This window comes from Ailuropoda melanoleuca, chromosome 2, assembly GCF_002007445.2.
Source record: "Ailuropoda melanoleuca isolate Jingjing chromosome 2, ASM200744v2, whole genome shotgun sequence".
NCBI lineage: Eukaryota > Metazoa > Chordata > Mammalia > Carnivora > Ursidae > Ailuropoda > Ailuropoda melanoleuca.
In genome coordinates this window covers 123,247,947-123,274,549 of record NC_048219.1, presented here as the reverse complement: position 1 = coordinate 123,274,549, position 26,603 = coordinate 123,247,947, and the positions used below count along the sequence as shown (strand labels likewise).

Genomic DNA, 26,603 nt, shown 5'->3' with positions numbered 1-26,603 from the left:
GGGTGGGCAGAGGGAGAGGGCGAAGCATACTCCCCGCTCAGCAGAGAGCCTGAATCGTGACTCAGTCCCAGAACTAAGAGACCTTGGATTTGATCTTTGTGTAGGGTCTGAGGAGGAATTTGGTTGGATAATCAGCTTAGTAGACAATAATCTATTCTCTAATCACTACTTACTGAATTGTCTGTCCTTTCCCCATGATTTTGGGACACACTCTATATCATACAGTACATTCCTTATATGAAGCCTGTGTCTCTGCTTTCGGTCCTTCTACACTGTTCCCTGTCTATTCTGCCACCAGTACTACTTCTAAATGTCAGTGGCCTTGGGCAAGTTCCCCTGTTTTGTTTTTCTTCATTTTCATAGTCTTAGCTGTTTTTGGACTTTGTTCTTTCATATGGGTTTATGATCAGAGTGGTATAATCATAAAAGGGAATTTCCTTTATGTTCTTTTAGCATTTAAGAGTAAAGGCATTGTAATTTATATTTTTGTTTCCTGTGAACTGATGATGTTGATAATTAAAAATAGATGTTTTTGTTCCTTATAATAATAATTAGTTCTAAGCTTACTTAGATTATAGTTTGAAAGTAATGCAAGAGGGCAAGAGGATGATTTTTCTACAAGTAAATATGTAACATATTATTATAGCTGTGTTCTTAGGTGGATGTGTCTTTATGCTGCTTTTTTTGTTTAAATGAAAGAACCTTAAAGGTGTTTTGAGTGTTGAAAGAATAGACCTTATTTATAGTATGTAGTATAGAATATCGAACTCCAGTTACTTGGCAACTTATAATTCTAACCATCTATAACCTAGATATCAAAATAAAAGTTAAGGATATGTAATTTTTTAAAATCTCCTGTTATTTTTTTCTTTTCCTTGGTTGCTTTGTGTCCACATATCTAACGTTCCCCCCCCCTTTTGGTTTTTCACTTTGTATTTTACAGAGGTTTTTTTTTTTTTTTTTTTTAAGATTTTGTTTATTCATTTGAGAGAGGGAGGGCAGGAGTGGGGGGAGGGGCAGAGGGAGAGGAACAAGCAAGTAGACTCCTTGCTAGTGGTCACCGCTCCATCCTAGGACCTCAAGATCACAACCTAAGCCCACCACCTAAGCCAAAGTCAGCTGTTCAACCGACTGAGCCACGCAGGTACCCCATCTTTTACAAAGTTTTTAAAAATATTTTTGCTTGTAGTGTTCTTTCCTATTTCAGTTATCTGTCGATCAGCAACATTTGTCAAACCCCCTTGGTGAGAACATTGTTTTCTAGAAACCTGAGACATTTTGGTATTGCTCATCTTTTTCCCTTATCCTTTCCGTTTTAGGACTGAAGCTCACATTGGCTTATTGGCATCTTCAAGTCTTCTTTTGGAGTAATAAATCTTGCTTCCATCTTTTAGACTACCCTTCACATTAAAAAAATTTTTTTTTCTTAAATTCTAGTCAGCATACAGTGCAATATTGGTTTCAGGAGTAGAATTCAGTGATTCATCACTTAAATACCACACCCAGTGCTCATCACAACAAGCGCCCTCCTTAATGTCCACCCATCTAGTCCATCCCCTGCCCACCTTCCTCCATCAACCCTCTGGTCTCTATCATTAAGAGTCTCCTATAGTTTGTTTCCCTCTTTTCCCACCTTTCCCCCTTTCCATATGTTCATCTGTTTTGTTTCTTAAATTTCACATATGAATGAAATCATATGGTAATTTGTCTTTCTAATATTTTTTTAATGGACCTATAACTGCTGATGTCCAAAGGATAAGCACCTCTCCTACGACACTCTGTAGAACACTTAGTATTTCTTTACCATTGAGACTTGTTTGTGACAGCTATCACTGTTCCATTCAAGGAAGATTTTCTTTAGTTTCCTCTAATTAAAGAACGTTGAAAACTGAAGATCCCATGAAGTATTTACAGGTCTGACTGACTTTTAATGCAACCTCAGAAGTTGTATTTAATAGGTCTTTTATAAAAGCATGAAGGGAAATGATGAAGAATTTAAAATTTTTATTATGTACAGTATCCCTATTTAATATAATTTTTAAATGACCGTAACATATAGGGTGAAAAAATTTATTTGCTAGTGAAATTTTATCATAACTAAAAACTCGGCAGACTCTTTGGTCAGTAAATATTCTTTTATGAAGCATTTGTTTATTAGTTCACATGCAACATGAGAATTGTAGAGACTCAGGATTTAGGTCATGTGAACTAAAAGGGATTTTTTTATTGTTATCTGAAGCAGTTTCTTTTGCTTTTATGTGTCATGGGATGAATTATTGTAACATTCTCTTCTAAAAGCTCTGCTTAAATCTAGCACGTGCATGTTTTGGTTTTCCTATTAGTGCTGTGCCCTTGAGGGTTGAAGGGGAAGAAGTTTTGTGTTTTTTTTTTGTTTTTTTTTGACGTTGTTTTACTAGGCTCTGTTACTCTACCTGATAGTGAATAAATACCTGTATTTAGTTTAGGGATTGAACCTAAGAAGGTCAGTGTGACATGTATCAGACAACGCCCTCTGAAAATCAGTGTTCTAAAGTGTACCACCTACTTATTTTTAGCTCATATTACTTCAGTTTCATGTCAGAAATTTGTCAGTACCTCGTGGTGTACTTTTAAGAATTTTAATCATTCTAGTGTTATTTCATTGTAGTTTTAATATGCATTTATCTGATGACTATTGATGTTGGACACCTTTAAATAAAATTATTTGTTGGGGCACCTGGCTGGCTTAGTCATTGGAATATGCAACTCTTGATATTGAATTTGGGAGTTCAAGCCCCATAGTGGGTGTGGAGCTTACTTATACTAGGTAAACAAACAAATACATAAATAAATGAATAATCTCTTTTTTGAAGTATCTATTTTTAAGTGTTTCGTCCATTTTTCTTTTCACTTAGTTTTCACAACTCCTTTTTTAAGCATGGCAGCCATTTTATTTTATTTTATTTTATTTTTTAAATTTTTTATTATGTTATGTTAGTCACCATACAGTACATCCCTAGTTTTTTATGTAGTGTTCCATGATTCATTGTTTGCGTATAACACCCAGTGCTCCATGCAATACGTGCCCTCCTTAATAACCCATCACCAGCCTATCCCAATCCCCCAACCTCCTCTCCTCTGAAGCCCTCAGTTTGTTTCCCAGAGTCCATAGTCTCTTGTGGTTCATTCCCCCTTCTGTTTACCCCCCTTCGTTCTTCCCTTCCTTCTCCTACCGATTTCCCTGCTATTTCTTATGTTCCGTAAATGAGTGAAACCATATGATAATTGTCTTTCTCTGCTTGACTTATTTCACTTAGCATAAATCTCCTCCAGTCCCGTCCATGTTGCTGCAAAGGTTGGGTAATAGTTCTTTCTGATGGCTGAGTAATATTCCATTGTATGTATGGACCACATCTTTTTTATCCGTCCGTCTGTTGAAGGGCATCTCGGCTCCTTCCATGATTTAGCTATTGTGGACAGTGCTGCTCTGAACATTGGGGTGCATATGGCCCTTCTCTTCACTACGTCTGTATCTTTGGGGTAAATACCCAGTAGTGCAATTGCTGGATCATAGGGTAGCTCTATTTTTAACTTTTTGAAGGACCTTCACACTGTTTTCCAAAGTGGCTGTACCAACTTGCATTCCCACCAACAGCATAAGAGGATTCCCCTTTCTCCACGTCCTCTCCAACATTTGTTGTTTCTTGTCTTGTCAATTTTTGCCATTCTGACTGGCGTAAGGTGGTATCTCAATGTGGTTTTGATTTGAATTTCCCTGATGGATAATGATTTTGAACATGTTTTCATGTGTCTGTTAGCCATTTGTATGTCTTCATTGGAAAAGTGTCTGTTCATATCTTCTGCCCATTTTTTGATTTGATTATTTGTTTCTTGGGTATTGAGTTTGAGAAGTTCATTGTACATCTTGGATACCAGCCTTTTATCTGTAGTTTCATTTGCAGATATCTTCTAAGCATAGCAGCCATTTTAATCTCCAAATAAGAACGTGGATTCTTTTTTTTTTTTTTTAAGATTTTATTTATTTATTTGACAGAGATAGAGACAGCCAGCGAGAGAGGGAACACAAGCAGGGGGAGTGGGAGAGGAAGAAGCAGGCTCATAGCAGAGGAGCCTGATGTGGGGCGATCCCATAATGCCGGGATCACGCCCTGAGCCGAAGGCAGACGCTTAACCGCTGTGCCACCCAGGCGCCCCAAGAACGTGGATTCTGATTTGAGTCTGAGCCGAGGTTGAACTACCTAGAGACCTTAGGCTAGTAAGTTAGTTTCAGAGCTGGGTCTATAGAAGGCAGGTCTTCAGTGCTTAATGGGCGATATGTGTACTTCACAGATGCATACAGAGTGTGCATGATGATTTCCTCTGTTTGCAGAGGTCATGTGATCCCCGTCCAGTGTAACTGCTTTTGATTTTCTATCTATGACATTTTAGCTACTTTGGAGACTCATTTTTTCTTTTCCCCAGCTGTCTTGCACATGAAGATTCCTGGTAGGTCTATTACAATAAAAATTATGCTTACTACATTTCTGTTTCTTCCCTGTTCCCTAATGTAAGGGTGTTTGTGGAAATGAGCATGCCCATTTTGTAGAGTTGGGAGGGTGCATGGGTCTTACCCGACAGGTTTAGAGAGGGCATGTTGGAAGTATCAGCCAGGAGAAAAGTGAACTTGCAGGAATATAAAGGCTGGTCCTAGGCCTTTTGCCTTTTAATAGATGGTTTACAATATTACAAAGAAGTAAAATGTAATTTTGATGTGGTTTTTTTCCCCTCCTTCCTAACTGTCCTATGTGTCCCCCCAAAATGCTAGTGATGATGTGTGAAATCAAGAGTGTCAGTCACTCTTCTGTATTCCACCAGATCAAGAAGCTCTTAAATATATTGTATTTTTAGATGATGTGGATGTAAATTAGATGATATTAAATGATCCTTTCCTTATGAACAAGATCTGAATTTGCATTTGTCCTATTCAGTATGTTTAAAATATTCGTACATAGGGAAACTGAAAACTAACTTGTTGGGTAGAGTTACTTTAGCAGTTTTGAAGAAAAATTGCACTCAAGCAGCAGTTCGTTTAATATTCAAACCAAGGAGGATACCCTGAGTCAGATGCCCCAGATTGGAGTCCCTGTTTAACTACTTATTAGCTGTATGTCCTCGTGCTAATTACTTTTCTGTGTCTGTTTCTTCACCTGTAAAAGGGGAATCCTTACTTCATGTGATTGAAGTGTAAGTGGTTTAGCATATGTAAAATATTTTGAAGCTATTACTTAGCAGTTGTTCTTAATTATTATGTACCATTCAGTACTCAGAGCTGTAAGTTGGTTTTCATTTTAGAAGATAATGAACAGTGTATTTTAAGGTAGAATTTATATTACTGCTTTCCCCAGAGTAAACTGAAGATTTGCATCAGTGAAATACACCCAAACAAACGAAAACATTAAATGAGGAGGGAGGAGTGAATAAGAAAATGTATGTTAAACCCAGATATTCTAGAATGCTAAGTTTGGTTGTTATTAAAGTCAGAGAAAGAGGTGAAATATTTATTATCTATCAGGTCGAGGTTTTTGACATAAATATTTTAGTCTAAATTTACACAAAAATTGTATGGTCTAGAAACTTAATAACAAGTATATAACATTATTTTAATCATTAAACATGTATGACTTATTTATAAACTAGAAAGAATTGGCTCTCCTACATCTTCAGTAATTACTTAGTTCATAATGAATTGGTCCAAAGAAAGAACATTTTATATCTTTAGTAAAAGCTGTCAGCTGTGGTTTCCTGTTAGATACCAAAAATGAATTCTATTCATTTACTTACTTTCCATTTCTAGTTTATTTCTGCTATTGAAAAAAAATTTTTTCCAGTTTTCTCCTATACTCCTATTATAATTTTAAGGTATAAAAATAATTGGTCTTTTTCTTATTAATACATAAAAGACAGTTTTTACTCTAAGATCTAAGCATTGCTTTAGTCATGTCTCAAGATACATGCTGATATGTTGGGACACTTGGGTGGCTCAGTTGGTTAAGCATCTGCCTTTGGCTCAGGTCATGATCTCAGGGCCCTGGAATTGAGTCCCACATTGGGCTTCTTGCTCATTGGGGAGCCTGCTTCTCCCTCTGCCTTCTTCTCCCTCTGCTTGGTGCTTTCCCTGCTTGTGTGCTCTCTCTCTCTCTGACAAATAAATAAATGAAATCTTAAAAAAAAAAAAAAGATACTGATATGTTGTATACTGATTATAACAGATTTTTATTGCCCTCTGTTATAATCTTAATTATTTATATATCCTAGTTGTTAATTTCCATGTGGTTGGTTATTATACTTGGTCTAATTAAAACAAAAAACGTTGTATTTAGAGAATATACTGTGTATAGTGTCCTAGATTATTTCCAGGTTTTGATAGTTCCGTGCACATTTGAGGAAAGATTTAAACTCTGCTTTAATGTACAGATAGTCTTCACTTTATTTAGTTCCAATACGTGTGAATTTAGTTATCGTGTTTTAGTTGAGTAACACCAAACCCCCCATAAGAAGTCTTTTTTTTTTTAATGTTTTTTTTATTACATTATGTTAGTCACCATACAGTGCATCCCTGGTTTCTGATGCAAAGTTCGATGATTTATTAGTTGCGTGTAACACCCAGTGCACCAAGAAGTCCTGTAATACTTTGAGCATAGAACACAGCCAAGCATACCTAGATTTTAACTGTAGGACTATGAGCTAATAATGTGTGGTGTTTTAAACTACTAACTTGGAGTAATCTGTTACATAGCAAGTATAAAAAGTTAATATTATACTGAGACTGTTCAGTTAACATATTTTTATTCTTCAAATTTGGTAACTGTTACTGATTTTTCTTCACATTCACTGTTTCTGCAGTCTCCAGTCTGCTTTGAAGCCCATCTAGTGAATGTTTTTAGTTGATAAGCATACGTTTTAGTTCTAGAAATTCTAATTTTATAGTTTCCTTTTCTCTGCTGAGCACCCACCATCTACTTACTTATTATGACCATCTTTTGCTTTAAGTTCTTGATAATACCTGCTATAAAGTACCTTTTTTCCTGCTAATTCTGATATTTGAGTTATGCTGTTATCTTATTTTACTGATTACTTATATTTTGATTATGGGATACTTTTTCATATACTGGTGATTTTTTTATATTACGCTCTTCACAATGATTCTTTATAAGGAGCTAGGTTATGTTGTCTTTTTCTAAAGAGTGTTGAATTTTGTTCTGTCAGGTAATTATACTATGGGAGGATCTATTAGGTTTTCGTTGGGTTTGGTTTTCTTTGTGAGGCAGACCTATTTTGATATTGAACTAAATTACAGGGGACCTTTACTCTCTTTTTGTGTTTCAGTTGGATGCCTGGAATGTTCTCTGTACTCTGCTTGGGTGGAGTATTAGTCCACTTGGGCTTCTATAACAGAATACCTTGAACTAGGTGAATTCAACAACAAATTTATTTTCTAACAGTTCTGGAGACTGGAAGTCCAAGAGCAAGGTCCCAGCAGGGTTGGTGTCTGGTGCAGTGTGTCTTCCCTTGGGCTGCAGATGGCTGCATTTTCATTGTGTGCTCATATGACCTCTTCTTTGTGCTTGTGTGGAGAGAGAATGAGATATAGTGAGCTTTGTGTTGTCTCTTCTTATTAGGATACTAATCCTACTGGTTCAGGGCCCCATCCTTATGACCTCCTTTAACCTTTAGAGGCTCATTCTCCAAATACAGCAACACCGTAGGTTGAGTCTTGAATATCTGAATTTTATGGGGATACAAACATTCAGTCCATAATAAGCAGGAACTCCAAAGACTCCTTGCACTGCCAAACCTTTCAGCCCCACAGTGGGTGATCTGTGCTAGACTTCCCAGAGACTCAAGTAGCCTAGCCCTTGACCAAGGACCCATGTTAAATCCCAGGAATTTGTTCCTCAGAAATTTGGTCTGTTTATCCCAGCTGCTCTTCTTGGGCTCGTTCTCCCTGTGTTGGTCCAGGAAAGTGTTCCCAGGCAAAAGCTTGGGCCATTGTGGGGCCTTCGTATTTCCCTTCCCTCAAAGATCTCACACCAGCACTGCCTATTATTCATTTCCTGAACACCATTGCCTCATATATTGTGGCCTGTTTTGTACTTGTTTTTGGTAGAATAACAAATCTGGGGGCGCCTGGGTGGCACAGCGGTTAAGCGTCTGCCTTTGGCTCAGGGCGTGATCCCGGTGTTATGGGATCGAGCCCCACATCAGGCTTCTCTGCTATGAGCCTGCTTCTTCCTCTCCCACTCCCCCTGCTTGTGTTCCCTCTCTCGCTGGCTGTCTCTATCTCTGTCGAATAAATAAATAAAATCTTTAAAAAAAAAAAAAACAAATCTGGTAGCAGACACTCTGCTGTGGTTGGGAGCAGACCAATCATGACTTTTTATTTTCCAACATAGTAGGAGCATTATAGATGTCTTATGAGCATTTTTCTTTCATATAATTAAGTTTTAAAAATTACTGGTGGAGCCTATTTCATTAAAAGTTTCATGGGTAGACTTGAATTCTTTTTAAAGTTGTGTGCTGAACACAATGCACTGTGCAGAGGGGGTGCCTTTTTGTTCTTTATAGGTATTGATGGACTGAATATGATATTGTTAGAATCTTTGTGAAATATTTCAGTGTATTTGAGGCTCTTTATATGCAGTAATCAAAACCTGGTGACGAAACGTTATGAGTTACACCCACCAAACCCTGGAAATTTAGCATTTAGGCCCCAGGAGGGCTTTTTAAACTCTCTTCCCCCTCTATGCATTTGACACAGGATAATGTGAGGTATGGCCCCAACACTGGGCAAAGTGACAATGCTGTACAAGAATGGTTCCTTAATTATAATATTTAAAATTTTTTCCAGGAGTTTAAAATACTCCTAAGTACATAATTTAACTGTTATTTAGTTCGCTTGAAAAATGAAATCGTTTTTGGCAGGCCATTATAAAGTCTTCAGATTTTATACTTTTTTAAAAGTGTAATTGCGAATCCTATATTTGTAGAGCATAAACTATGCTGGATAGAGTATTCAAGTCAGGATTTTTCCATTTTCTATAAAAATTAAATCAAGTAAAACTATTGGTTAGATATTTTTGAAATTATTGGATGCATTTTTGATAGGTATTAAATAGGTTTCACATTTAATTGTGTATCACAGGCTGAAATTGAAAAAAATAATCATTAAAAGTTGGGTTTTATCAATAATAAGTTATTAGATGGTTTAAAATCAGACTCAGCTCTTTGTACTTATGCATGTGTGTACTGACAAAATTTGGTAAATGATGATGCTGGTTTCGCAGATCAAAGAGGAAATGATAGATTCTTGATGTTGGAACTACTGACAAATTATTAGTAAAAATATTTTTCTGTCCCTACTTCATTCCATGTGCCAAGTGAAATTCCAGAGAGACTAAAGATTTACCTATAAAAGAGAAACAATACATATACAAAAGATAATATAGGTGAATATTTAATCTTCAGATAGTTCTAAACACTGTACCAAATGATACTATAGAAAGAATGATAGATCTTTACAGCAAAAACAAAGCCCTATCAAAAACAAAAAGAACTTAAAAGCAAAGAAAAGATGAGTATGAAGTTGGCAAGTCATATATAATACATGTGATTTGCTCTTCAGACTCCAGATCAAAGTTACCCATATATCACAGCACAAGAAGCCCTTTGCTCCCCTCTTGAGACATTTCCCTTCCCTACTTACCTTCTCTTTTGGTTGAGATTCCCAAAGGTATTGTCATTCCTCTTTAGTAAACAATCAGGGAACTGGAACCTCATAAAGCCCACTAGTGCTATTGCCTTTTGTTGCCACATGATGTCGCTAGTGAAGTTTGAGCCTATGCAGCCCCTTTGGATGTTTGCTTAGCAAACTTGCTGGTCCAGAAGCTCTTGCTGGTCCAAAACTTTGTACGGACTTTAGTGGGGCCACATTGGGTCTCATTGTGCGCAGGGTGATAGGATATGGAGGAGCAACCATCATTCATTTATTCATCAAACCGCTTTTTGTTGAGTACCCTACACTGTGCTCCAGATGCTGGTCTATGCACTAGATATAATAGTAGTGAACAAAACAAAAAAATTCTTGCCATCATGGAGCTTACATTCATTCTGGGGGTTGAGAGGAAAAGAGGTGGGGCAGAGACATACAATAGACAAAGTATTTATGTTATTGCAACATCTGCAGAAGGGCCTCTGCATGAAATCCTGACCTCTTTTAATTATTTTATATTTATTGTGTGAGGGCATCAATATGAATGATACCAGTGAGTATAACAGAGAGGCTGAGGGATTTAAAATCACAGTGCATTGATAACTTCTCAGTAGCTTGTAGAGGTACTTTGTGGCCACTCTGTTTATAATTGTACAGCATGCAGTTATTAAAAAGTATTGGTACAGTGTATATTTATGAACATAGAGGGATGTTTATATAAGTGGAAATGCAGGTCAGCAAATGATACATTTAGTACAATCACAAGTATTAGTGGGAAATACTTTTTCTTTTTTCTACCTCTGAGGTTTCTCTTGAGAAGGGAATTCCATTAGTGTCACCCTGAGTCTGCTCTTGCTCCTTTAAGTCAATTCATCTTTGATGGAATGACTTACCTGATTGGTAAATTTGAGAGTAGTTGGCCCTATGGATGCACTTCATTGATGTGTAGGAGCTAGCTAGTCTTTCCAGAGCCGTTGAGTGATTTCTCATCTCCTCCTCTTTAATATAAGCTGTGCAAGGGCTTACCTCTGGAGGGAGCAGTCGTCCCCTGTCTAGTGGTAAAGCATGTCCACCTTTGAAGTTCATTATCAGCAAGCCCGTTTGTCTAGTACATCTACAGCTTTTATGAGTAATAGCAGTAGTATTTTATTATTTGTTTCCCAACTTGTTCATAACTTTGGCAGGGAAGGAGTTACCAGTTTTTGGGTGCTCTCTTTGGAGGTACCTCATACATGATTCTGTTTCATTTAGTTTTACATATATTTTTAGTATTTTTCCATGTACATGAAGAAAAAAGTCTGGAAAGGTAACATCATAGTTTCAAAAGAGGTTGGTAGAATTAGGGCTTTTTTTCTTGTCTGATTTTTAAAAAAAATTTTAAAAGATTTTATTTATTTGAGAGAGAGAGAGAGCACAAGAGCGGGGTGAGGGGCAGAGGGAGAAGGAGACTCCCCGCAGAACAGGGAGCTAGACACAGGACTCAATCCCAGGACTGAGATCATGACCTGAGCCAAAGGCAGATGCTTAACCTACTGAGCCACCCAGGCACCCCTTGTCTGTACTTTTGAATTCACTGAATTTATTAGATATGTAATTAAGAAATAGTTAAGTATTTTAAACCTCTAAAATATACAGCATGGTCTGACTTCCCATGTAGAAGAATTAGTCATCTTTGTACAAGGGAAAAAGCTGGACCTGAGTAGGTATGTTTCCACCTTATGAGGTGCTTGAGTCTAGAACTTACGGTAGGCAAAAATATATTACTTTTCTAAAATCTCTGGCTTGTCATTTCAACACGTATGTCACAGTAATTGCTTTCCATCCATTAATAGTTTGAAGCAATTTGCATGGTTTTTAAAAGTGAGTTCCGGGGCACCTGGGTGGCGCCGCCGTTAAGCTTCTGCCTTCGGCTCAGGGCATGATCCTGGCGTTCTGGGATCGAGCCCCTCATCAGGCTTCTCCGCTGGGAGCCTGCTTCTTCCTCTCCCACTCCCCCTGCTGTGTTCCCTCTTTTGCTGGCTATCTCTCTCTGTCAAAATAAATAAATAAAATCTTAAAAAAAAAATGAGTTCCAGCATTTAACTGAAGTTAAATAGATTCTGTATTTCTCTTTTCTACTTGAAATTTTGCTAAACTTGTTTATTTTGTGGCTTCTTTTATTATTCCTTGCCTTTAAGAAAGGAACAGCTCTAGATTTCTACCGTCCTTCCTGCTTATCACCGTCATAGGCCTTTATGAATATAATACTCAGATTTGGCCATATTTGAAATAATAGATTTATTAAAAAGGGAAAAGATTAAACAGTGTTTCTAAAGTGGTAATTTTTATATCCCCATCTCTCTATTAGCAGGAAAAAAGTATTTCTTGAATTCAGAATTTTATAAAAGTTAGTAGAGTAGGGACACCTGGGTGGCTCAGTCCCTTAAGCATCTGCCTTTGGCTCAGGTCATGATCCTAGGGTCCTGGGATGAGTCCCCCATCAGGCTCCTTGCTCAGCAGGGAGCCTGCTTCTCCCTCTGCCTGCCACTCCCTCTGTTCATGCCCATACTCTCTCTCTCTCTCTCTCTCTGACAAATAAATAAAATCTTTTTTTAAACAGAGTAAAATTGCATCATAATTCAGTCATTACATTCTCATCATGCTTTTTAAAATTTTACTTAATTTTTATTTTAATTATGAAATACTTAAGACCATAAAAACATGCTGAGAATAAAATAATCTCTAGATATTCCGTGCCCAGCTTAATAAACAAAACTTTATAAATACAAGTAAGCCCCTATTTACCCCCATCCTACCTCCAGTTTGATGTTTATCATTATTATGCATATATTAATATTTGCACCACCTATGTAAGTATCACTAAAGAATATAATGTATTTTTGAGTATTTTAAAAGTTTGTATGAAACATTCATATAAAGTGAGAATGTAAAATGGAACAACTGCTTTAGAAAACTGTTTGCCAGTTGCTAAAAAAATTAAGCATAGAATTACCATACAACTCAGCACTTTTCTTAGGTATATACCAAAGAGAGAAGTATATACCACACAAAACTTGTGCACAAATGTTCCTAGTAGCATTGCATTATTCATATTGGCCAAAAAGTTAAAAAACAAAACAAAACCGAGCAACCCCCAAATGTTCAACTGGTGAATGGGTAAATAAAATGAGGTATATCTACAATGGAATATTGTTCATCAATAAAATTAACTGAAGTATTGATACGTGTGTTAACATGGGTGAACTTGAAAACATTCTGCTAAATAAAAGACGCTAGTCACAAAAGGCCATATATTGTATGATTCTCTTTGTACAAGAAGTCCAGATTAGGCAAATTTACAGAAATGGAAAACAGATTCATGGTTGTCTAGGGTGGGAATTATGGGGGGACATTGGGCTGTTACTGCCAGTAGGTATGGATTTCTTTTTAGGGTGATGAAATGTTCTAGAATTAGATAATGGTGATAGTTGCACAATTCTGTGAATATGCTAAGAAAATCAAATTACATACTTTAATTGGGTGATTTGTATTGGGATGTGAATTATAGCTGAGTAAAGCTGTTCAGAAAGTTTATGTGAATGTTATATATTCTACTATTAGCTTTTTAAATTCAGTATAAACCAAATCATTTTATTTTGGGATTTATACATTTTTGTACATTTAGTTCCATATAATTCATTTTCACCTTCCAGTGTATGAATTAACTGTATTTTATTAATCCATTGTCCCTTTTTGCTCTTTAAAAACAATGCTTTTGTGAACAGTCTGATCCATATTTCCTTATATGATGATATATTTTTTTTTATTTTATTTTATTTTATTTTATTTTATTTTATTTTATTTTATTTTATTATTTTTTTAAATTCAGTGTGGGGTTGAACTCACAGCCCTGGGATCAGGACCTGAGCTGGTATCAAGAGTCAGACACTTAACTGACTGAGCCACCCAGGAGCTGTGATGATGATACATTTTTAAGGCTTTCTTCCAAATTATAATTTGAAGAATTATTGATGATTTGTAATTTATTTAGTATTATTTAACTATTTATAAGACATTTTATTGGTGTACCCCACATTTAATTCATATAGTTATACAATTTGAAGTTGAAAGTAGTAAAAGTACTCTATCTTCTGAAAATTTTCAGTGGTTCTTTTATACTTGGCAAAAGAAAAGGGCTTCTTAACTACTGTTCCTTTCTTGTATTTTATTGTTAAGTGTGACATGTCCTAATTTTTGTGTATGCTGGTATCTTATAGAAAAAGCCACAAATGAGTACAACACTACAGAAGATTGGAGTCTTATTATGGACATATGTGACAAAGTTGGAAGCACTCCTAATGGGTAAGATGCCTAAACATGCCCAGTTAATGTCTAGGAGCTTAATAACCTGTGTCTCTTTTCCCAACGTAACTTTGAAAGGAAAATGGAATTTTGCTATTTACTTTTGGGGGACAAAAGTTAGGAGATCCTGGTGGCCAGTTTTATGGAATTAACCTTATCCTGAAAGAACAAAGGGAAGAAGAGTTCAACTGAAAACCTGAGATATATAAAGCTTTGACTCAATAGGGACACATGTTAACGATGAATAGACTAGTTATTTAGGGAATTGCCCTGTGACTTCAACATGTGTGGGAGCCTTTTAATAATGAAGTAGATAAATATAATAACGTAGTATGTAATAGACCGAAGAAGCCCTTCAATACTGAGTAGGTAAATATAATAACATCATGAAAAAATGGATATAAAAAGGGTGCTTTGGGGGGAGAATGCAGCGATTAAGCTGAACTCATTATACTTTAGAGGACTGATGAAAGCATTTAACATTACAGCTTTTCAAAGTACCTTCATACATGTTTATACTTACACCTTTGAAGACTGTATATCTTGCAGGTTTTTTTTAAGATAAGAATTTTGTCTGACGCCAGCTTTGGATATGGCAAAACTCTACAATTACTCCGTTGAGTTTACTGCTGTGGGGGATCCACCAGCAGGAGCTGAGCATGTTGGATACTGTACCCAGATAGGGGTCTTCCAGAAAAACATAGCAAAGGCAACTGAATCGTGCATCTCAGAGCCAGAGGAACATGTTTTTGAAGTTGTTTATACAACCTCATACCCAAGTTTACAGCAAAGCAGATACTTCCGGTTTGCTCTGAGTATTGAGGTGGTAAAAGCAATCGACTTAATGAAAACCAGGTTTCTCTAGGGTCGGAGGAAAAAGGAGGGCAGTCGAGTGGTACCACTAGGCAGTTGCACTCCACAGCATGGATTAACAGAAGCTCAAAGAGCCGAAATAGAGCAGCCCCCCAAACCTCACTGTGTGGGAAAGAAGTTCTGTGTACCCTGGAAAGACTCATTATTTATCTGAAGGTGAATGGCTTGGTGGTGGATAGTATGGAGAAGCTGAGAACAGTGCTTGCTGATGGACTTCGACTGAACAGAGATCAAACTGCAGTGCAGGTGGAGTTGATTGATTACAACACATAACACCCCTTTGATGAGCATTTAGTCAGCCCTGTGCTAGAGTCATAAGTTAGGCAACTTGGTTTTGAATTTCTCTAACCTTGTGTTTTTCATTGCTTTTTGCAGGGTGAGAGAGTTCATAAAGTGCTTGTTCGTGTTTCTGTTAGACCCATGTTGAATGTGACTTTAAAAATTTTTAAAGAAAATTGGATTATCAAATAAAACCTTTTCCCAGGGGAGAAAAAAAAAGAATTTTCTGTCTGAATACTAAATCTGTCTTGAAGAAATAAGAAGATAATTTATATGACATAGGTCTCTTGTGTTGATCTTTTGGAAATTATTTGACTCTTTTTAAAAAATTTATATTTAGATTCAATTAACTAACATGTAATGTGTTATTAGTTTCAGAGGTACAGGTCAGTGATTCATCAGTCTTATTTAATACCCAGTGCTTATTACATCACGTGCTCTCCTTAATGTCCATCACCTAGTTACCCCATTCTCTTACCCCCTTCCCCTCTAGCAACCCTCAGTTTGTTTCCTATGATTAAGAGTCTCATGGTTTGTCTCCCTCTCTGATTTTGTCTTGTTTTATTTTTTCCTCTCTTCCCCTATGATCCTCTGTTTTGTTTCTTAAATTCCACATATGAGTGAGATCATATGATAATTCTTTCTCTGATTGACTTATTTCGCTTAGCATAATACCATCTAGTTCCATCTACATTGTTGCAAATGGCAAAATTTCATTTTTTTTAATGGCTGAGTAGTATACACACACACACATACACATTGTGTGTATATACCACATCTTCTTTATCCATTCATCTGTTGATGGACATCTGGGCTCTTTCCATAATTTGGCTATTGTGGACATTGCTGCTGTAAACATTCGAGTGCAGGTGCCCCTTTGGATCACTACATTTGTATCTTTGGGGTAAATACCCAATAGTGCAATTGCTGGGTCATAGGGTAGCTCTATTTTCAATTTTTTGAGGAACTTCCACACTGTTTTCCAGAGTGGCTGCACCAGTTTGCATTCCCATCAGCAGTGTAAGAGGGTTCCCCTTTCTCTGCATCCTTGCCAACATCTGTTGTTTCCTGACTTGTTAATTTTTGCCATTCTAACTGTTGTAAGGTGTTATCTCATAGTGGTTTTGATTTGTATTTCCCTCATGCCAGGTGATGTTAAGCATTTTTTCATGTGTCTGTTGGCCATTTATCTGTCTTCTTTGGAAAAATATCTGTTTATGTCTTCTGCCCATTTCTTGACTGGATTTTTTGTTTTGGGAGTATTGAGTTTGATAAGTTGTTTATAGATTTTGGATATTAGGCCTTTATTTGATAAGACATTTGCAAATATCTTCTCCCTGTCAGTTGTCTTTTGGTTTTGTTGACTGTTTCCTTTGCTGTGCAAAAGCTTTTCATCTTGATGAAGTCCTAATAGTTCATTTTTGCCTTTGTTTCCCTCGTCTTTGAAATTGTGTCTAGCAAGAAGTTGCGGTGGCCGAGGTCAAAGAGGTTGCTGCCTGTGTTCTCCTTTAAGGGAATTATTTGGCTCTTGATTTTGGAATATACAACCTTTGCAACAAGCTGCTCTTTTTTTTTTTTTTTTTAAAGAGTTCCGCAGTTCTGTGAACAAAACATTGTAGTGGAATCATTTTACAGATTTACTCCTTTAATGAAGTGAGGTTTGCAGGATTTTATTTTTAAATTTAAAGTTATTTGGTAGTAGAATGCCTTATATTTTTAATGTTTAATTTGAAATTCTGAATAAATATTTAATATTCTTCATTTTTTTTCCTTAGAGCAAAAGATTGCCTAAAGGCCATAATGAAAAGGGTAAATCATAAGGTTCCTCATGTTGCTCTGCAGGCGTTAACTGTAAGTAAAAGTCATGTTATTATTTGACCCAAATTTTAAATGTGTATTTATTTCAGTAAGTTAAGTAAGATAATATCTCAACACTTGTATATTGATTTTTATTTTAATTAATAGCTTCTTGGGGCTTGTGTGGCAAACTGTGGAAAGATATTTCATTTAGAAGTATGTTCCCGTGATTTTGCAACAGAAGTACGTGCTGTGATAAAAAATAAGGTAAATTTTAAAAAGAGAAGAAATTTAAGTCATTAAAAAGTACATATACTGTCTGTCATTTTAACTATATATAGCATTATAAAGTTGTATTATGAATGAAATCGCTTTTAGCTAAGTTTGAAATGAAATAAACTTCCTGTTCTAAAACTTGATATTTTTATTTGTAGCACCAAAAACTATTTTCCTTCTCAAAGCATATATACTAGTGATAATAGCTAATCTTTATTTAGAGTTATAAGCAGTCGCTGCTTTAAGAATTTTACACATACTCTCTTGTTTAATGCTCTTAATAACCCTTAGAAGTTAGAGTCTCTTGTCATTCCTATTTTATAAATGCAGAAGCTGAGGCTTAGTGAGAAGTTCAGTAACTTGTCCCAGGTCATGCAGCTAGTAGTAGCATAGCTGAAGTTCAGATCCAGGTTTCTATAACATCAGAGTCCAGACCAACCACTATCCTGTACTGATTCACACTAGAGATGGTAAGCAAAGAGGACCTTTATTTTAGAGCAGGGTTGGTGGGTGAGGGGTCTTCACAACAGGGTTGCTGTTACTGATTTCTTTCGGATAGAAACTCTGAAGCTTCTGCTATTAGTGGCAAAAATCCAGGAATTTTAGTTTAGTTGATATAAAAAGCTTAATCTAGTATTGAGTATATTTTAAAAACTTAGAAGAAATAACATCTGAATATAAAAGATCTGTTGTCATTATAGTGAGAGTTAGAAATTGATGTTTAAAAGGGTAATTTTACAAGAAGCAACTCTATCTTAAAATGAAAATAAGCATTATCAAACACTCATCTAGGCTAGGGATCGCTGGACTTTTGTTGATGTTTATATAATTAAAGAGAATTTTGGTGTTGATAATCTGTTAAATAATTCACGTACTTACTTTAACCATTACTTCAACCACAGTTTTATTTCTTTCTTTGCATTGCCCTTTTAAGGCGCATCCTAAAGTGTGTGAAAAGCTGAAAACTTTAATGGTGGAGTGGTCAGAAGAATTTCAGAAGGATCCTCAGTTTAGTCTGATATCTGCAACTATTAAATCTATGAAAGAAGAAGGAATTACTTTTCCTCCAGCAGGTTCTCAGGTAAGAGATGCATTTAGATCCTTGGTTGACCTTACACTATTTTGAAGGTACGTATCTTATATAAAAGCTAGACAAGGTCTGTCGTAATCATCCTTTCCCACCTCTACTTTGCAGGTGTCTGTCTGAGATAGCTCCTTGTATTTAGTACATGTTCTAATTGTTGAGTGAATTTCTTCTAAATATCAGAACTTTGAGAAGTGAATCAGCCATAAATCTGTTTAATGCTACTCTAAGTCTAGAGTCATGTAAAAGGCATACATGTATGAGGGAGTCCTTATGTTTAAGAAATTTATAGTAAATTTGGAGGGTAGCTATATACATGTGAAAAATAACTAAATTGTAAGTGACACATACAGATAAGGGAGGGGTAACAAAGACTAGATGCCAGAAAAGAGAGGTAACTACAGACTGGGATGGTAAAGAGGTAGAATTTTTAGACTGGAATGTATTTCAATAGATAGGAGGGAAGAGGTCCTATTGGGGGAGGAATGATATGAACAAATTCATGGTATTGAGAAAGCTCCACATCTGTTTGTTGAAGAGTGAATTTGCCTGGAGTGAACGGTTTACATATGGATGAGTGGAACTGTAAGCCTAGAAATTTATTTGAGGAGAGAGGGAATAGCTTTAGTAGGACAGGGGTGGAGGGATAATGAGTCACAGAGTGGGCTATTTAAGTGTGGGAGAAGAACACTCTCTTGAGTTTTGCTTCAGTGCCTCTTGCCTTCCACTTAATATTAGGTATACAGGCTAGGGGAAGAAACTAAGGGGAGTACTGTATATTTTATTTTAATTTAGACTGTAGACTAAACAGACAGAATCTTTATAGTTGACCGGAACTAAGGGTTCAGGGAGCATTTGGGGACAAAATTCTTGTAAGTAATGAAAGCTAGCATTTTTCTGCTCTGTTTTCTACATGTCAAAAACCTATGTTTAAAGACCTGGTTGATGGTTCAGGATCCTGGACATCTCTTCTGTGCCTTTAAATTTAAGCATGACCTTCCTAAATCCTTGCTGTGCCTGAAGAAGCACCACGAGTCAAGTACAATGACTACTAAAAGAGAGCTTAGCATGTATTCCTAGAAGTGCACCTGTTGTCTCTGTCCGCCCTCTTCTCTTCAGTAATTATCATGGCTTCTTGCTGCCGCCTCTCGTGGAGCTTGATGCCCCTCACTGAATGAGAGACCTTGGACAGTTGAGATCAGGGAAGTACAATCAGGAGAGATTCGTATTTAGGTACTTTCTGTGGGCCATGTTCTGTGTCAGATACTCAGATGGATGCAAAATGTAAGCCAGTTTGTGCCCTTTGTGAGTTGATAATGTTTTCTTGAAAACTATGATGTTTTATTTTAGTATTTGAAAACTGCTACTTAAAATTTTTACAAAGAACTTCACTTTTAAAAGAAACTCGTCAGTTTTTTAAAAATTAACATGTGCGAGTAATTATAGAGCTTGTGTTTTCTTTGAAACGGTGGCTGCGTTCATTTTACTCATACATTTACAGACTGTCTCAGCTGCTGCCAAGAATGGTACATCATCGAACAAAAACAAAGAAGATGAAGACATAGCTAAAGGTAAATGCTCAAGCATGTATAATTTAGTGTTTCTTAAAACATCCTTGCCAGAACAATTTATTTAAATAAAAATTATAATCAAACTTGGTATGCTTTTAGTATTTTACCTCACATCTAGTAGGGTCTGAAAAGTAAGGAAAACAATGGATATGATACAAGATTGATTTAATTCATAATCTTTTTCAGTAATATATATTTAATGTCCTACCTTTGGAGAGATTTCATTTCACCTTTTCTTTAATGCCAAAGTTATGAGTCAAGCACAGAAATATGTTCACGGCTTGTCCTATATGGAAAGCTACCCATATTATAATGTCACAATCTGTTTGCTATAAAAATAATAGCTGCTGTATATGACAGACTGTGATAATAAGGAATGAGCAAAAACTTTATTTTAAAAAAATGTCATGATTTTCTGCCCTGTCCTCCCACATCCCAAGAAATTTAACTATTTAGCATTTAATTGGACAAATAAAATATTCACTTCATTTATTCTTAAGTATTACATTATTAAACATTTCTTTTTAAACTTTAAAAATCAGAATTAATTCTGGCTCCCTTGTTTTTTTGCATTTCAATTTTTCAAATTAGCTATTGAATTATCATTGCAAGAGCAGAAGCAGCAGCATGCAGAAACAAAATCCTTATATCCATCTGCAGAAATTCAGTTAAATAATAAAGTTGCAAGGAAAGTGAGAGCTTTATATGATTTTGAAGCCGTTGAGGACAATGAACTCACCTTTAAACATGGTGAAATTATTATTGTTTTGGATGACAGGTAAGTTTTAGATCTTTATTTCTGGAATATTTTGAAGTTATTAAGTATAATATTCTTTATTTAGAATCCAGGATATTTAGGTCTTTGACTTTGGTGTATTTAAATCATAAAAGAGCCTTTTCATACCTTAATTTTTTTCTAAAATAAAAGACTAGATAATGTGGGTTCCTTATTGTTTTATTAAATTTGGGTAGTATTTTATCTTGGATAAAAGATGTATTAAGTAATATTGTTGCTTATCACAACTGTGAAGCATAAATATTCAGTCGTCCGAATCCATTTACATTAGGATTTGTGTATATCAAAATTACTGGCAAAAAAAAAAAAACCTTTAGGAAGAAATACAGCTATATTATCTTTTTTTTTTTTTTTTTTTTTTTTTTTAAGCGGGAGAGAGGGTGAGGAAGGGAAGAGGGAGAGAGAGAATCTCAAGCTGACTCCATGCCCAGCTCAAAGCCCAACACAGGGCTTGAGTTCACAACCCTGGGGATCATGACCTGAGCTGAAACCAAGAGTCAGATGTTTAACTGACTGAGCCACCCAGGCACCTCAACTATATTATCTGATAAAAGCAACTATGCTCAGTTCTTCCCCAATTCTTAACTTGCTACTATACTCTCCCTCACAGTTTCTCTGTCATTTAAGGTTATAGTAAAGAGTAGATTTATTTTACATCTGAAGCTCATATAATATTGTATGTCAACTACACTTCAACTTTTAAAAAAAGGATAGATCTGCCTCTATTGGGTCTAATTCTATTTTTTACTTTGTTTTTAAAAGAAGTAGATGAAATTTAGCAAGGGTGACACCTAACAGCTTGTTGCTATGAACAGAGATTGCAGATGCATTTGGTATCTGTTATAAATAACTTAGGATATATTAGTTAAGTGCATTTTTAAATGAGTAGATACACAAAATGGTTTTACTTTCCTGCAGTAAATAGTTATTGAGAAAATATTATATAATAGGCTCTGTTTATATAAAAAAATGAATGAGGACACAGTTCTGTCTTATAAAATCTAGACGGAAGGGAGTTAAAATTTCTATAGATATTTGTATGGAATGCAGATTGTGAATGCCATAAAAGAGGTAATGTTTGGGTCCAGAAGAGACCAGATTTATACCAGGTACAAGCATCTGGCAAAGAAGGCTTAACCAGGGGGTTCATTTCAGGTGAACTTTGGTTTTGATGGGATAGGAAAAATTTTGCAAGAAATTGAGAATAGGAAAAGAAGGTCTCTTAAGCAGTCAAGAAGGTAATCATTTTTCTTCTTTAATTTTCTTTTTTAAATAATCATTTGGAGTGGAACACATGATCCCTGAATGAGAGTAAATAAATATTAAGGCTCAGAAGTAGTGTGGGCTCTGAATACAGACAGCCTAAAATGTCAGGCTTCCTAGTGTAGTTTTAGTTAGAATATTTACAAAAGAACTTAGGTTTATACTTCAGGTACTCCTATACAACTAGAAAATTAAATTTATAAAATAAATAGAGACTAAACTACAATATTAGTAGTTTTTGGTCTAAGATTCAAATTTTGAGTGTTTTATGTAGTGAGAAAATTTTTTTTTCAGATTTGTGGTATTTTTCTTTTTGTGCTTTCATGCATTTTTTTTTCATTTTTTAAAAATTTTATTATGTTAGTCACCATACAGAAAATATTCTAAATAAATTGCTGTTTGGGGTGCCTGGGTGGTGCAGTTTGTTGAGTGTCTGATTCTTGATTTCGGCTCAGTTTGTGATCTCAGGGTCATGAAATCCAGCCCCCAAGTCAGGCTCTGTGCTCAGTGCGGAGTCTGCTTCAGATTCTCTCTTCCTCTCCCTCTGCCCCCCTACTCACGTGCACGTTCTCTCGCTCGTGCTCTCGAAAATAAATGAGTCTTTAAAAAAATAAAATAAATTGCTACTTTCAGGGTAAATAGAGTACTGAGTAATGGCACAGGTACTTTATCACTTCCCTTCACAGGCCTGTACTACCCTGTGCTGTGATAACTCAATTCTGTGACTTTTGCTTTTGCACCTGTTGTGAGTCTTTCATACAGAATGTATCCCCTTGACATCATTTGAGGTTCACATGGCATTATATGCTTACTGTAGTCTACAGGCTTGCAGTGAGTAAAGGGTTACGTTGCTGTGCTGCATGTGTCTTTTCACACATGTTTAAGCACAAAGTCATTTAACAACTTAGACTCCTATCAAACTACTTTCAGTTGAGACTTAACACTGCAAAAGGGAACTTTTTTCTCGATAACTTCTAAGAGAATTCAACATGAATACGATGGAATATGTAGATTGATTGCTATCATTTTAATGATAAGATACCCCAATCTTAAAGTTGCTGTAGACATGCTCATTAACACTTATAGGTTAAATGTTGTCATTCTGGGTGATGGATTGTTACTGGCAGGATTTTTAAGAACAAATGCAAACTTGGGTCCTAAAGTTAAATTGTAATCTCCAGTTAAAAGGAGGTCATCTAGATGATCCAGAATGTGACTGTATTCATTGTTTTCATATTGCTGTGGAAATGAAAGCACAAAATTAAAATTTTCACATGCAGAATTTGAAGTCCCTTGAAGATACATCATTCTTGGACTTCAGCTTAAGAAACACAGAGCTGGGGCGCCTGGGTGGCATAGTGGTTAAGCGTCTGCCTTTGGCTCAGGGCGTGATCCCGGCGTTGTGGGATCGAGCCCCACATCAGGCTCTTCTGCTATGAGCCTGCTTCTTTCCTCTCCCACTCCCCCTGCTTGTGTTCCCTCTCTCGCTGGCTGTCTCTATCTCTGTCAAATAAATAAAATCTTTAAAAAAAAAAAAAAAGAAGCACAGAGCTAATAGATAAAGCACACATTACTTATTAACAGAATATACCCCCCCAAGAAAAAACTTTTCACTTTCTACATTTTTAGCTTTATCTCACCACTCCTTGTTTGTTCTTTTTGTTGTTGTTGTTGTTGTTTTTAGGATTTATTTATTTGTCAGAGAGAGAAGGAGGGAGAGAGGGAATATGGAAATATGAAAGAATGCAAGAGAGGGTACTCTCTCTGCCAAGTATCAAGGCATATTAATAAGCTGTAGTAAATAAATATATAGATAGTTCAACAGAATGGAATCCAGATCCATCTGCTCGTGAATAGATAGCAGCCTGCTGTTTGAAAGATAGGATATCATAAATCAGTAGAAAAATGATGTACTATAAATTTTTCCTGGGATGAATGGCTCCTTATACAGTACAAATAAAATTTTGATTCAGTTTCACATAGTACATTTGGTTTCTGCTCAGGTCATGATCTCAGGACTGTGAGATCGAGCTCTGTGTCAGGCCCCACTTGCAGAGTCTGCTTGAGATTCTCCCTCTCCCTGTGCCCCTTCCTGCACTTGCACACACGCATGCTCTTTCTCTAAAATAAATGAATCTTTAAGAAAATAAGAGACTTAAACATGGGGGAGAGATAAGAGAAAACTTAAAACTATTAAGTATGTTGGAAAACAGATTTGGGAGTTTGGGGATAGAGAAAGACTTCTTTTAAGAAAACTATAAACTATAAAAGATTGTTAAATTTGATTACATGGAACAAAAAACACCACGCAGTAGAAGAAACTATAAACATATGTTAAAAGACAAGTGACAGTTTGAGAGAAGATATTTGCATAATTCAGACAAACAGTTGCTATCCAGAATATATAAAGAACTCCTACAGATCCATGTAAAGAGAGAAATAGCCCAGTGGAAAAGAAAAGTAGACAGAAAGCATGAACGAACAGTTTTGTAGAAGGGGCAGTTGGAATGGCCCGGAAAACGTGGATGCTCAGGAAGTGCAAACGAGCGTAGCCTTGAGATAGGATTTCTCTCCTGTCTGGTAGTCAAGCGTTGCTTGGACAGTTAACAAGTATGAGAGAAAGTGACATTCTCACATGCTGCTGAGGGAAGGAGGATGGTGCATTGCCGTAACCACTTAAGAGACTGTTTGGCAGTATTTGGTAAAATGGAAAATGTTTTTATCCTGAGGCCCAGCAAGTCCACAGCTGTGAGTAAGCCTAAAGAATTGTTGCTTGTGTGCCCTGAAGTCTAGAATGATCATTACACCAATCTTTTTAAGGTGAAAGACTGGAAATATCTAAGTGTCCATCTTTATGGGGATGGATAAATCAAATATGCTGTGTTCAGATGATGGGTCTTTAAAAGGGATAAACAAGATATGAAAGTATTAACATATAAAATATAAAAATCTATAATGATTAATATATCTATAGACTTTGATATAGGTATATATAAACAAAAAATACACTTGCAGGAAGGCTACATACCAGCTTTATGGTAATAGTTTGGTAGGTTGGTTGTGGGATTGGGACTTAGGCTTGTTGATAAAGGGGACTTCATTGTTACCTATATATATATATATTTTTAAAGCCCAAAATCAGCTATGACCACGTGTTAATTGGTTCTAAATTTTAATATGGGAATGTGGATGTTTGCTTTATTTGTGCTTTTCTGTATCTTTTATTAAGTTTAAGAACTGCTTGTAAATATAGTTGGATGTGAACTAGTATTTTCAAAGTAGGCTAAATTTAATTTTTATTTTAATTCCTCTTGCCGCTAGTGTACTTAAAATGTAGAGGAACAGATGACATTTTTGTACTGTATTTTCAGTGATGCCAATTGGTGGAAAGGAGAAAATCACAGAGGAATAGGACTCTTCCCATCTAATTTTGTAACAACTAATTTAAACATAGAGTCTGAGGCAGGTAAGTTAAATTTTAAGGAAGATTAAATCTATTAAAGTTTTTTACACTCGAGTTTTATGGTTCAGTTTTGTTATTTTTTGTTGTTTTTTAAGTAATTTGTACACCCAGCGTGGGGCTTGAACTCACGGCCCTGAGATGAGGAGTCACATGCTCTGAGCCAGCCAAGTGCCCTGGTTCAATTATGAATATAAAGTAGATTGGCATTTAACTCTGTTTTAAATTATTTATAGATAGTACAGTTTAATTTCTTACCAAATTAAAGGGTTAACTTCAAGTCGATTCCAAGAATTATTTTTTTTTATCATTTTATTTTAAACTCTTTGAGTATAAGGCATAAAGGGCATAAAAGGCATAAAACAATCTGTGATGACCATGCAGATATTTAATTCAACCTAATTATGGTTTAAGAAGCAGTTTGTGGTTTCAGTATAAAGAATATTGGTTTTATTCATCATTGAACCACAGTATCGATGGGAGTAGGTGGCGGGGTGGGGGCTGGTTGACAACTGCCAAATGTGATTACAAGGGTTAGGAGTACTCCTAAATTTTAAATTTTTCCTCACCTTAATTTGATCCTAGGGAACTTGAAGCAATAATAAAGCAATATAATTAAGACATTGGGTTCCTGCTTCAGATCTTCTGCTGTCAGCCATGCAGAGAAAGCTTCCATTTGTTATGCAGGCAGAAAGGTGGGGGGTTGCTGAGTGTAAAGAGCAGCTAATAGTATTACTAACGATGCTCATGATCAGAAATAACGTAGTTCAGTGGTGTTTGAGTAATCATTTATCAGGTGTTGTGCAAAGTCCTTGACTTGCACTATTTCATTTAATCCTCATAACACTGTGAGATAGATACTTTTGTTACCCTATTTTACAGATAAGGAAACTGAGGCTGATGGTTTATGTGGCTGGTAGGTGATAGAGCCATGATTCTCCAGTCAGCCAGTCTCCTCTCAGATGTACTTTTACTGACTCACTATGGGACATGTCAGTGCTAGTCTGTATTATCAGTTTTAGAGAAGAAACTTAAATCGCGGACTCTGGGAAACAAACTGAGGGCTTCAGAGGGGAGGGGGGTGGGGGATTGGGATAGGCCGGTGATGGGTATTA

General features: G+C 36.0%; 1 protein-coding gene across 2 annotated transcripts in view; it reads left to right on the top strand.

Annotated features, from left to right (window-relative positions):
- STAM2 (signal transducing adaptor molecule 2) overlaps positions 1-26,603 on the top strand; it is a 46,133-nt gene that overhangs the window by 5,472 nt on the left and 14,058 nt on the right. For both annotated transcript variants that reach the window (XM_011233557.3, XM_002926198.4), the window contains exons 2-8: positions 14,005-14,089; positions 17,017-17,092; positions 17,207-17,305; positions 18,249-18,395; positions 19,900-19,969; positions 20,561-20,747; positions 25,400-25,494. In XM_011233557.3, the coding sequence (XP_011231859.2) occupies positions 14,005-14,089; positions 17,017-17,092; positions 17,207-17,305; positions 18,249-18,395; positions 19,900-19,969; positions 20,561-20,747; positions 25,400-25,494 (759 nt within the window). The remainder of the gene's footprint in view (positions 1-14,004; positions 14,090-17,016; positions 17,093-17,206; positions 17,306-18,248; positions 18,396-19,899; positions 19,970-20,560; positions 20,748-25,399; positions 25,495-26,603) is intronic.